Raw genomic sequence first — 13021 nt, 5'->3', positions numbered from 1 at the left:
AGGCTGAGCTAGCCCTGTACAATGCATAGTTCAATCAGGAAGGTGCAACTAAGCTCTTTTTGCAGGTGAAGCTCACTGGAGGTGGCCCTTAATAATGCATATTGATATTAGGAAGTTGAAATGTGCAGCTCGAGAAAAACCCAAGCCTTGATAAATAGATGCCACTATTTTACAGAATGGATGAACTAATTGTAAGGGCTAACATAAATAATATTCCTCTTGACAATGATTACCAACTTTATTTGCAGGGTCCCTTTAGCATATAATATTTTGTTAGAAATTCTCAAAATGATGAGAAAAATGGGTCTGGTCCCTCTTATTGAGCAGCTGGCAAGCTTTATCCACATTTTTTGTCATTCCCGGTGGACCACAGCTGAAAATTCCAATTTTGTGAACCTTAAAAGACAAAAATGTTCAGTCTTTATTTTTCTATCACATTTTTATGCTTTAAAGAAACTACAATAATGACTGTGGGCTAAAGGATATCATTAGTATTTACCATGACAATGATACAGCATATGGTGAAATGGTAACAAACCTATAAAAGAAACACATCTGCTGTTTTGCATATAATATATTTTATTATTACCGGCCAGCAGTGGAGGTTGTCTGTGCACATCGTGCAGACATTCACCGGCTGTCAGAGAAGAGGATACAGGTCCCCTGCAATGCTGCGGGGAATCCTCCTCTCTGGCAGCTAGTGAACATCTGTGCGATGCGTGTAGACAACCTCCGCTGCTGCCTGCACTTACGCCAAGAATTCTATGACAAAGCGCCTGCATAGAAGCCCCGGCGGAAGTGGTGAACTGTGGCAGAGGTTGTCTACACGCATTGCGCAGTCGTCCACTGGCTGCCCCGCTAGACACCAGGGAGTCTGGGGGTGCATTGGTAGGTCTGGGGCGGCAGAGTAGCATATCTATGAAGCAGAGTGGCATATCAGAGGGCTTAAAGCACATCTCGCGGCCAGAGTGACATATCTAGGGGGTAGAGTGGCATATTTAGGGGACAGAGTGGCATATCTAGGGGGCGGAGTGGCAGATCTGGGGAGCAAAGTGGCAGATCTTGGGAGCATAAAGCATATCGGGGGCATAAAGCATATCTGGAGGGCAGAGTGGCATATCAGGGGAGCAGAGTGGCATATCAGGGGGAAGAGGGGCATAACCATAAGTGAGGTGCATTATGAATTAAGGGGTGGGACCTTAAATGGCTATTGGTTTTCCAAGTCTCTGTTTGTATGTAACCTATGCTGACTAACTGCATAATAGATACCAAAAATGTTAAAATACATGTATTCCTGTTCATTAGGTAAAATACTGTTTTACTATTCCACTAATGTGTATTTTTTCTTTAAAATAGCACCAAACGTTAAGGGCGTGGCCTATAATCGAGCCAATACGGTATATATGTGTGATAAATAATTTGTGTATGAAATGTGTACATTTTAGATGGTATCTATTGTTTGTGGTGTGGATATTCATTGAAGTTTTGTTAAAGCTAGTACGGACTAAAGACTTTGTAGGAGCCTAGAAATCCCTCTGATCCCAATAAATATTTGGTTCTAAATAGAGACAATACATAGATTTGGGGGGGGGGGCTATTTTTAAGCAGCATTACATTATTAAGTCTAAGGTTTTTTTCACAGATGCAGATGAACACAGATGGGTTTCCACTTTGAGTTAAAATTGTAACTACAGTGGAAAAACCTCTGTTCTATTGGCATATGTTTTGGACTTTTCCTCACTATTAATCTCCTATAACATTTCCTGTGTTGTTTTGTTGTCCTGGAACTTCTAATGCTTGTGAATAATTATATTTTTATGCTAAACCACTGGATAATATTTCTGTGCAGAACATGATGAAGAAAGCATCCATTAAGGATATAACACATTCATAAATATTCTTTTGGCAGTAGTTTCTAATAATATGTCAGACATAAACAAGCACATTGTGTAAATTGGACTGGTGGTAATGAATCCTACAACCTTATTTGATTGATTTGCCATTAATAATCAAAAGTAAACACTCACCTCTGGATGAACTTCTTGCAGAGAAATGAAAAATTGTTCAAATTGCGGCCTTCCAAAGTGGGTGATGGATCGTAAACCAGTGAATAAACTGCGATTTAAGACTTTCTGGAAATGTCGTTCACATATATACTGGAAGGGGAAAGACAAGAATTTCTGATTAAGTTCAACTCCAAATTTTAAAAAGAAGGTTTATTTTTCAAATAAATTTCTTATTGGTGTTGTGGTAGACATACATTTGTCATCATTGATATTTATAAATAATATATTTGCAGAAGGAATATCAACAAAATCAAGAATTTGTCATCATTATTTTGAACCATATTCACACATACCTGTCATATTATTGCTAAAAATAAAAGTTGGCATATCTATAAACATTATTCATACAACTGACTAACTGGTGATGAAATTATATTACTATAGTCTATAGACAATACTGTAATTAAAGTGCCTTCTTTCCTAGGTTTTCCTGAGATAACATGTTGATTTTTCTTTTGAACTGAATCATGTGTCTCATGTGGTGGATTTTTTACCAGCATGGTGGTACGAAGGTCAAACTTTTCAGCAAGTTGTGTGATGTAAATATGAACAGACACCAGATCATGTTTATCATTCTCCTCCACCTCTCGGATGATGTCTGCCAGCCACTCAAACTGCCTCTGTGTGCGAGTTACCCATATAAAATACACCTATAGAAACAGGAAGGATTTCAGTTTTTAAAAAGCTCTTAACGATTAATAGTGCATCTGTCAAAACACAGTTTGTGCATCAGAACCCTTCAAGGAAAGTAAACTCAAGATATCAGCTTTTTAAATGAAAAAACCCCACTACTGTGTGTTGTTAAGTAAGGGACATAAACCTAGTGTGACAACTGAATAATGTCAACATCTACATTAGATAATAAGATTCTCAAACTCTCAGTGACGCTCATTTCCAGTTGAAAACAGCAGATGTACAAGACACATAAAATTAAGGGCCAATTATCTCTGTGACATTTGATTAATATCATCATCTGTTATATAACCCGTATTCCTCCCTACTTTGTACATCAAAATTACTGTACCATCACAAATTAATTTATTAATTTCAAGAATATATCAGTTATTGTTTTATAAAACACCATCATATTCCACAGTAGTGCATAACACAACAATTTGATGTATATAAAGAAGGATGGCTCTGCTTACAATCTAGAAGGAGTTGGGGTAAAATACACAAGAGGTAAAAATGCTCCTTTTAGGGATGGACCAGCCACACTAGTTAAAAAATAATAATATTGTTGGACATGAGTATTGTCTGAAAGTAAGCAAGGGATTAGGAAAGGTGAGCTAAAGGTAAGTGGCAGGAAGGTAACATGTAAGTGCATAAGAGTGAGTGAGGAAATGTAAGTAGGGGAACCACTACTAGCTATGCAAGTAAGAGTCATGATCTTGAAATTAATTCTAAAGAGAAGAGGTGTTAGTATAGCAATAGGTGATGCAGCATACATGCTAGATTGTAAAGGGTCAAGACAGGTATGAGAGAGACCAAATAAGACAGAGTTACAACACTCAAGATGGGAGATGATTAGGGCATTAACATGAGCCTTAGCTGCATCCTGTGTTAGGAAGGGGTAAATGCAAGAGTCAAGGGTGAAACTAAGGCAGTGAGCTTGTGGGGTAGAGTGCTGATTGCACCATTGATATTGAGGGTAACTGTTGAATGGAATGTTAGAGTTGGAGGTAGGGAGGAAAAAAGGTTTGGTTTTGGAGATATTGAGTTTTAGAAATTGTGCAGACACTAAGTTAGAAACAGAGACAAGGCAGTTAGTGGCATGAGCCAAGAGGGTAGGAGAGAGATAAGGGGGTGACAGGTAGATGTGTGTCATCAGCACACAGGTTGTACTGAAAGATAAAGGTTGAGATTAGTTCGTCAAGCAAGGTAATGTAAAGTAGGCTTGTGCATTTGGATTCATACGATTAGAGGATCAGAGAGAGGATGTCACCGCAAGCGCCACTATATAACCCTCAGTTCAGGGCAGTATGGCAGCATGTCTAGAGATGTCCTCTCCCCCATCTTGGAGAATGGGAAGGAGAAGAGGGAGAGCCAGTAAGATTAGCATAGTAGTGGCCCTTGGATTTAGCAATGAGTAAATCATTAGCAACTTTAGTAAGAGCGGTCTTAGTAGAACATTTAGAGCGGAATCCAGATGGATTAAATAACCAATTAAAGATGGTTCAAATAAAGAGTTGGAGTCAAGTTGTTTAACCCCTTCACGACAAAGACCGTACATGTACGGGGTCACGATGCACAGCATTGGTGACAAAGCCCTATGGGCTGCTGTTTAATATCTGTATCGCCGCGATCGGCGGCTTTGAAGGATCCAGGGAAGCCTCACAAGTGAGGCTGGCCGTTGGTCATGGGAGGGAAGCCCCCCCCAAAAAAGTTGACCAGCATTTCAGTAACACAACCCCCTGCCCTGATCGCCTTGTGATTGTTCCAAAGATCATCCACAAGCGCCCTAAGTGGATGGCGTTGCCACCACTCACAAGATGGCGGCACCAACTGTGAAATCAATGAGTTCACAGAGGGTCTATCCAGAGCCTCCTGAGAACTCTCGAGGTACTGCATTCAACCATGCAGGTCAATGGAGCCCAGCTCACTAATCACAATGTGATTAGTAAAATAAAATAAAATACGTTTTTTATGAGCAATTCCTACAATTAGCGCTATACCTCCGCAAAACTTGTCACATGTAAAGAGTTAAAAACCCATGCCCATGGGGTGCCTAGTTTAAAAAAAAAGTATGATTTGAAGGGGTAAATCAAATTCCCCGTCTTCAAAGATGTCCCAAATATGGGACATGGGCACAGACTGACCAGATGTCCAAATGCCCCAAAAATGCACACCTCACACAGGTGGCCTTTTACCTCCCAAAATAACCCAACAAACCCATGCATGGGGGTATCGCTGTACTTATGAACATATATTGGGGTGTTGTTTGACAGTGATGTATACCAGGAGCGGTAAATTCACACCTGAAGTACAATGTGTGTGAAAAAAAAAAAAAAAATGTGCTACCATAAAGTTTCACAAAGGCTGATGGTAGAATGAGTGCATGGAAAGGGTTAAATACCAGCATTTGAAATAGCCTGGGTTGTCTAGTTTTCAAAAATATATGGTTTGATGGGGTAAATTGCATTGGCCGACTTCAAAGATGTCCTAAATACCACATGAGGCAGAATAGCCAGATTTCGGGGGAAAACGCTACTTGTAATTATTGCCCAATAACTTGAAGAAAAAAGCAAAAAAAACATTGGGTATTTCTATACTGAGGACAAATAGTAGAATCTATTTAGCAGGTTTTTTCATTAGTTTTTGCAGATGAGTAAATGATTTTTCAAATAAAAGTGAGAAAAAGTCCTTTTATAGCAAAAAATTACCATATTTTATAATTTTCTTATAGTAAATTAGATTATGATAAAAATAACGGTATCTAAAGAATGTCCTGCTTGTCCTGAAAGAAACAATATATAATGTGTGCACAAAATGAGAAAGAAGAAAATTACAGCTAAACAGCAACAACGAAAAATGTTAAAAGAGCCTTTCTCTCAAAGTGTACTACAAAAAAGAAACAGTCTTGTCATTAAGGGGTTAAGAAACTTGGAGACAAGGGAGATAGTTTGGTAGTTAGACTGATCAGTAGGGTCCAGTGGGGACTTTTTATAAATTGGAATTACGGTAGCATGCTTGAAAGAGAACGGGACAGATCTAGTAGAGATGCATTGGTGATATCAGTCAGCCTAGGGACAAGAGTAGATGATAAAGACTAGGTAACATTAGAGGGCGACAGGATAGAGGGAATGTGGTTGAGCAAGAGGGAAAACCTTGGGCAAGAGGAAAAACAAATCTCATCTTCAGTAACAAGAGAGAATTGGTTTAATGTAGAAAAAGAAGGAAAAATCAGTGTATGGGAGGGGGCAAACTCAGAGAGGGCAAGGGCAGGAAGGGACCATGCAGATATTTCACATATGGTTGTTTAAATTATTGAAGTAGGTGGCAAAGTCAGGGGGAGTTCCAAAACAGAATAAGGCCCTGTGTTGTCTCAGCTTCCTCAGATGAACACACAAAAAAACATTTGGTTGAGGTAAATGGTGGCAGCATGTATTCATATAGGCCCTTTTGATAAATAATGGCAGAGGACGACTGTCATGCAACTAATACAGATCAGATAGAAAATTCATAATGAAAAAAATTAATGATATGGGTCAAAACCAGGCCAAAGAATCTCTTCAGAACTGCTATTGCAGTTGGCTCCTGGAGTTCTCCTCCAAGGAAGCCGTGATACATTATAGCCAACCTAGACAGCAAAAAATGCATACATAAATACATACTTATACACTACATATTTACTTACTAAAACCACCTAAAATATTCTAGACTATACAATTATACACAAGCAACATTATTTGTTGGTTCCATTAACATAGCAACATACTGCGTATAACAGTTTGTAATAAACACTTAAAACCATATAACCAGGGGCGTAACTAGAAACCTCAGGGCCCCGGTGCGAGAATCTGTTAAGGGGCCCCCCAACCCCCTAACCCATCTATCCCTTTCTCACTATCTACCCTCTCCCTCCCTACCCCCCTTCTCACGATCTCCCTCTCCCTCCCTAACCCCCTTCTCATGATCTACCCTGTCCCTCCCTAAACCCCCTTCTCATGATCTACCCTCTCCCTCCCTAACCCCCCTTCTCATGATCTACCCTCTCCCTCCCTAACCCCCCTTCTCATGATCTACCCTCTCCCTCCCTACCCCCTTCTCACAATCTCCCCTCCCCCTCCCTAACCCCCTTCTCACGATCTACCCTCTCCCTCCCTTCTCACAATCTCCCCTCTCCCTCCCTAACCTCCCCTCTCACGATCTACCCTCTCCCTCCCTACCCCCCTTCTCACAATCTACCCTCTCCCTCCCTACCCCCCTTCTCACAATCTATCCTCTCCCTCCCTACCCCCCCTTCTCACGATCTACCCTCTCCCTCCCCACTCCCCCCCCCTTTGTAGGTCACTTACCTTCAACTCCTGTGTTGGGAGCGTGAGGCGTTTGTCTCGGGTGTCGGCGCTTCACTGCAGAGCACAGGCATATGACGTCATATGCCGGCGCTCTGCGTGAAGCGCCGGCACCCGAGACAAACGCCTCACGCTCCCAACACTGCACTCTGGGCAGCGCTGAGGCAGGCGGCGGCGGAGGCAGGCAGTGGCGGCGGAGGGAGGCAGGCAGCGGCGGCGGCGGGGAGCGGAGGCATCATGGATTTCTGTCAGTCAGGGGGGCCCAAGAGTTGCCGAGCGGTCGTTTTCAGCAACCGCTCGGCACCCCTTGGGCCCCCCTGACTGGCAGAACTCCAGGGCCCGGTCGCAGTGGCGACCCCTGCGACCCCGGTAGTTCTGCCACTGCATATAACATTATTTTTTGAAGGGGGAGTTATATGAAGTTTTCAACCGACAAAAATGTTTTGTTAAAAAAGTTAACACAAATTAACACAAATCACAATGGTGATATTATTACCTTTTTGCACATCATTTTAGACTTGATAGATGATTTGAACACCAAATCTTTAAGAATTGATGCAAAAGGAGTGACTCCAATTCCTCCTCCAACAAGAACTGAAACTTCATACTTGTTCCATTCCTGGTGGCCTTCTCCAAAGGGTCCATCAAGGTATATCTAAAAGAAAATGTAGCCTGTCTTGGGTTATATATAATAGACCATGTAATGCACAAATTCATTCACTTAAACATACTTGTCATCTTTCCCTGCCCATTTTTAAATACTATATATATTATATACTTTTTTTAATGCTAAAAGCTGTAGCATTTACTTACACGTGAACGCATGTATCAGTTGGTAGTATTTAAGTAGTGTCTTTTAGACTTAGTCTCAATTTAAAGTGTCTCCTTTGTTGAAACTTGTTCCCCTCCCCTACCGCAATTCTGGAAATGCATTATGGATGGCATTGCACTACCTGAAGCTTAACATCTTAGCCATCCCGTCTGTCCACAATTCCAAACATCTCCATTACTGTTGACAACTTAACCATCTAACCAACTGATCAAGTTCGCTGCCTTGGTGTCACATCTAATAAATTCCTCACACAAGAAACAACCAAAATATTAATCCACTCCCTTGTGATATCCAGTTTGGATTATTGCAACTCTTTACCAACTGGTCTCTCTCTCTCCCTTTTTACTGATTAAATTAATCCTCATTCCTGCAGCTAGACTAACCTTTCTATGTCACCATTCCTCATCATCTCATAGATTGATTAAAGCTTGCTAATGGAGATTTATGGATGAGTGGTTCTCATTCTAAGATTACTGAGAGTCTGTGTTTCGATTTCAACTATTGATGGAGGTGGATAAATGTATACTTTCTGTCAAAGATCACATACTTCTACACTCCTGATCTACATTACTTTGTGGTGAACTTCATTCAAGTAACGTTAACCAGTTATGTACCGTTTTTTCACATATTACAATGAGAGATTTTCTCAGTGTACTTGGATAAATTGCAACATAAAATACATTATTTAAATACTTGCAAACAATACATACATTCACTTATTAGTGGCTGCCATTTTTTAAAAAAATGGAATTGCTGGAGAGGTTGGTTTCTGAGTGTGAAAGGAACTTAAGTTTATAAATCTTGGATATTTATTGTGATTAATATATTAATTGAATTACCTTAAATTACCACTAGAGGGAGGAAGCAGTCTATAATAAACATTTAAGTTAATACTAGCTCACAACATACACAGAGGCAATGGTATTTCTGTGTAAAAGATAAACACATATAAATGATGTATACAGGTGAATGGTTGAAGTAATCATGGTCCTTTAACTTTTAACTTTAACATAACTAATGTTTTATAAAAAAAAATGTTTTACCATTGGATAGCCATTGAGTTCAGTGACACTCTGTGGAGAGTAGAGCTCACGTAAGCGAGTAGTCCATGGTCCTGCAGCTCTAATGTGTAAACTTAGGGTTTCCTCGTGAGGAGCGGAGGTTAACGTGAATGGATGGTATTCATTGGTTCCTAGAGCCAAGCAGGCAATTCTCACCCACTGTCCTGATTTGTACTCAAAATCCAAAGGGCGTTGAAACCGGAGGCACGTGACATCTACACCACAAAGAAACACACACATATTTAAGGTTATTATATATATTATATTTAAGGTTTCATTTTGTTGTACCAGCCCAGGGTGCAACTCAGCTGTAGTATTTACAGTGAAAAAAAAAAGACAACACAGTTTCAATTCCTCAAGCTGTCAACTTGTTTAATTTTGGTTGTAACTCAACTTCAGTTCTGTAATTGATGGGGTTATTATAAACTCAAAACCTGTGGGGCACATCGTTCAGCTGCTGACATGACACAAGTTATGCTGACAGAAAAAGGACAGTATCAACTATTATTAGAATTCTTGGGGGAGCTTGACACTGTAATAACGTTAGACGCTAGGTTTAGTGTAGAATCCAAACATTGCTTTCAGTTCTGGGACACTTGTTCTATATTACATATTTTGTAAAATTAATACATTTTTGATCTTTCATAAGCTAAATGCCAGTCAAACTTTGCAAATGATTCAAAGTGTTTATAACACAATCTGTATTTCACATGTGTACTAAAAAACACAAGAGCAAATAAGAAAGCATTTGTCAGAAATCGTTCTTTGCGCTGATAAGATATCAAGATTTTGAGGCTGAAACATACTGAAGGTATCATTACAGCAGGTGTGTTTATGTTCTGAGATCTAATTAAAACATAAAAGATTTTATGCATACAGAGACGTGTAATTACAAAGAAACATGATAGCTCAAAGGGGAATTATATCAAGTAATCTAATTTAAGGTTGAAAAAGAACCTGCAAAGTTGTGCGATAAGGAGGTTATTATGTTATTTTACTTTATTATCTTACTTTACTCATTTGGCTAAATATTTCATACAAACACACCTAATCGTACATAATAGAGGAGTTTATGAATTCTTACTAGGCCTCACCTAATGTATTGTCTACAATTCCAAAAGGATATTGGCACATTGGAGAGAGTTCAGAGAAGGGCTACAAAAGTAGTTTGCAGGATACAAATTATTAGGAAGGACTAAGGGAGCTCAATATGTATAGCTTGGAGGACAAAGAGAGATAGAGAGAGGTGATGTAATATAGGCAAAGGAAGAGCAATGTTGAGATAAGTAGCACAAGAGGATGTTAGAACAAGGGGGCATAGTCTAAAACTAGAGGGCCAGAAAGAAATTCTACTGTACTGAAAAAAATAGTAGAATAATGGAACAGTCTCCCAACAGAAGTGGAGGAGGCTTATACAGTCAGGGAATTGAATTGGCATGGGATAGACATAAAGCTATCTTCGCTATGGAAGCAGACCAAGGACTAATAGATATTTCAAGTACCTATATCAGGATTCAAATTCTGTTTCTATGTTACTGATGGTAGTGTTACATATATAAAAAACACCATAAAAACTTTATCCATTCCACACTAAATGGTATTGTGTACATGTTTCATGTATAAAATTATTGACTACAATTATCCATTTTATGGGAAAAAAAATGTTTGGTTTTTTTATTGTTAATTTTACATGTTAGTGCCACCAGGTTTAGTTATTCTATACATTTAGGGTTGTAGCTAACAATGGAAAATCTAAAGACATGATTCAAGGACAAAGGCATATCTGGTTGTGTTTGAAAACATTTCTATTTTTTTTAAAAAAGTACGTGCATTTGATGCACTCTATGGAAAACAGCATGTTTGGGAATATCCGTTATTGCACAACCATTGATAGCTGTGTGTTAATTAATTGTGGTAGGGGCAAATGGATAGGAATGGAGATGACGGGGACATATCGATATTGGGAGAAAGTCGGTCTGAGGTGTGCCAAAACCAACGTATAAGGTAGGAGAAGGGGGCCCCTGTGAGTGATGAAAGAAAAGGAAAGAGACAGATAAAGGGAAGAAGAGGGGGAACCAAGGAAGGGGAACAAGACACTACAGAAGTGTTGTGGGAGAGCGCTGGATATAAAGCCAATGCCCCTCCCACAACTACAGGCCAATTAAATTAGCCTTAAAATTTATAATATGTTTCACATTTGTTATTGCTGTGTCTGCCATTGTCAAGTGTTAACACAACTCAATCCCTATTAAATCCAGTCCTTAGAAAAGATAATTCTCGTTTTTACCTGATGGCAGAAGTTCAGCTTTTATTACACTGATCTCTCGTTTCTTTCTGTTCAGGCTAATAAGACTGTCCCCAACAAACACAATCGCTGGAACTATGAAGTAGGCATAAAATTTTGGCTCTTGTAGAAGTCCAAAACTTCCGTGCAGTATAGTCTGAAATTGAAGAATATATTCCATTTTGGTAACTAACCCTTTAGCTTCTCTAAAACACAATTTAAGCAGATGTCTAAACAAATCAAAATGCATTAATTCACACCAAAATTATTTAAAATACAGTATGTATGTGATGAAAGTTCTAGTTTTGGAGAGAAGTCAACATAAATGTACAATATACACAGTATATTACATTTGCATGCCCCCAGCTGTCCCGCTTTGCAGGGGCGGAGAAAGTGTGAGGCGAGAATGGCAATCACCTTGGGTGCAGCTGCGAGGGGGTGCATAGCCACCCGATCAGAAGCTGCAGCCTGCAGGACTAGTAAGGAGATCACAAACCCTCTCTAGTCGGCTCAACATTAGGGAGCGCGAGGTCTGTCACTTCAGACCTCTGCTTTACTGCTCCCTAATCACTACACGCCAGGAACTGATGCCGAGTGCCGGGATAAGACGTTGTACCCCCGCGCTCTGCATCAATAGCCAGCGTGTAGTGATGAGGGAGCACTGAAGTGACAGGCCTCGCGCTCCCACCACAGGATGGACGAAGGAGAAAGGAGGATGGGGTGAGAATGGTGAGATGGTGAGAAAAAGGTGTAAGGGCAGTGTATGTGTATATGTGTGTGTAAAGGCAGGTGTGTGTAAGGGTGTATGTACCGTATTTGCTCGATTATAAGACAAGGTTTTTTCCAGAGCAAATGCTCTGAAAAATACCCCTCGTCTTATAATCGGGGTCATCTTATAATCACACCTCAAATAGGTCTGACTATGAGACTAAGATCCAGATCCCCCGCAGCACTGCAGGGGACCTGGATCCTCCTGTCTTATGTCCCCCCAACTTACCCGTGCTTCTGACTCCCCGGTGTGTTGTCCGGGCAGCGGGTAGACGTCTACGGGGTTAGCAGCAGGGGTTGTCTGCATCCATCCCGCAGACCTTCCCCGGCTGGCGGGGCGGGGTGGGGAACTCTGATCTCTGACAGCCGGGGATCGCGAATCGCGTATCGCGTATACCTCTACACGCTGCCCTGGCTACGCACCAGGGACTCAGAAGCACCGGTAACTTTGGAGGAGGGGGGTGTTAAATGGGGGGCATAAGGCATTTCTGTAGGCAGAGTGCTCTATGAAATGCATTTTACCCCCCTTAATGCCACTCTGCCTCCAGAAATGCCTTTTAACCCTCTATATGCCACTCTGCCTCCTGAAATGCCTTATACCCCCTAAATGCCAGAGTGGCATATAGGGGTATAAGGCATTTCTGGAGGCAGAGTGGCACATGGGGGTGAAAAGGCATATCATGGGGCACAGTGGCATATAGAGGGTTAAAAGGCATATCATGGGACACAGTGGCATATAGGGGGTATAAGGCATTTCTGGAGCAGAGTGGCAAGCCTGAGGGCAGATGTGCATAACTGGGGGGGGGGCAGGTTGGAAAAAAGGAAATAAAAACAAAATATTTTTCTCAATCATAGTGTTACCTCCTCCGTGGTAGGGGAGCTGAGACGCAGCCCGCGCGTCCAGCCCCCTGCTCGTTCCGTTGGCGGGAGCCGCCGCCAGGTCCGTCCGGCGGTTAGACGCGCGTCCCCGCAGAGATCACTGGATCCTGACGGGG

The 13021-nt window shown here is 41.0% G+C and overlaps 1 protein-coding gene across 1 annotated transcript in view; it reads right to left on the bottom strand.

Moving 5' to 3' along the window:
- Positions 1-224: 224 nt before the first annotated feature.
- Positions 225-13021, bottom strand: part of LOC128490101 (dual oxidase 1-like) — a 54006-nt gene continuing 41209 nt past the window's right edge. Inside the window, exons 28-33 of the mRNA XM_053461835.1 lie at positions 11262-11415; positions 8957-9189; positions 7578-7736; positions 2561-2716; positions 2028-2156; positions 225-396 (exon numbers count right to left, since the gene is read on the bottom strand). Coding sequence (XP_053317810.1) covers positions 274-396; positions 2028-2156; positions 2561-2716; positions 7578-7736; positions 8957-9189; positions 11262-11415 — 954 coding nt within the window. The 3' untranslated portion in view covers positions 225-273. The remainder of the gene's footprint in view (positions 397-2027; positions 2157-2560; positions 2717-7577; positions 7737-8956; positions 9190-11261; positions 11416-13021) is intronic.

The sequence above is a fragment of the Spea bombifrons genome, chromosome 4 (genome assembly GCF_027358695.1).
Source record: "Spea bombifrons isolate aSpeBom1 chromosome 4, aSpeBom1.2.pri, whole genome shotgun sequence".
In the NCBI taxonomy this organism is placed as follows: domain Eukaryota; kingdom Metazoa; phylum Chordata; class Amphibia; order Anura; family Pelobatidae; genus Spea; species Spea bombifrons.
Note: the sequence above shows the minus strand (reverse complement) of the source record. Positions and strands in the feature narration are given on the sequence as shown.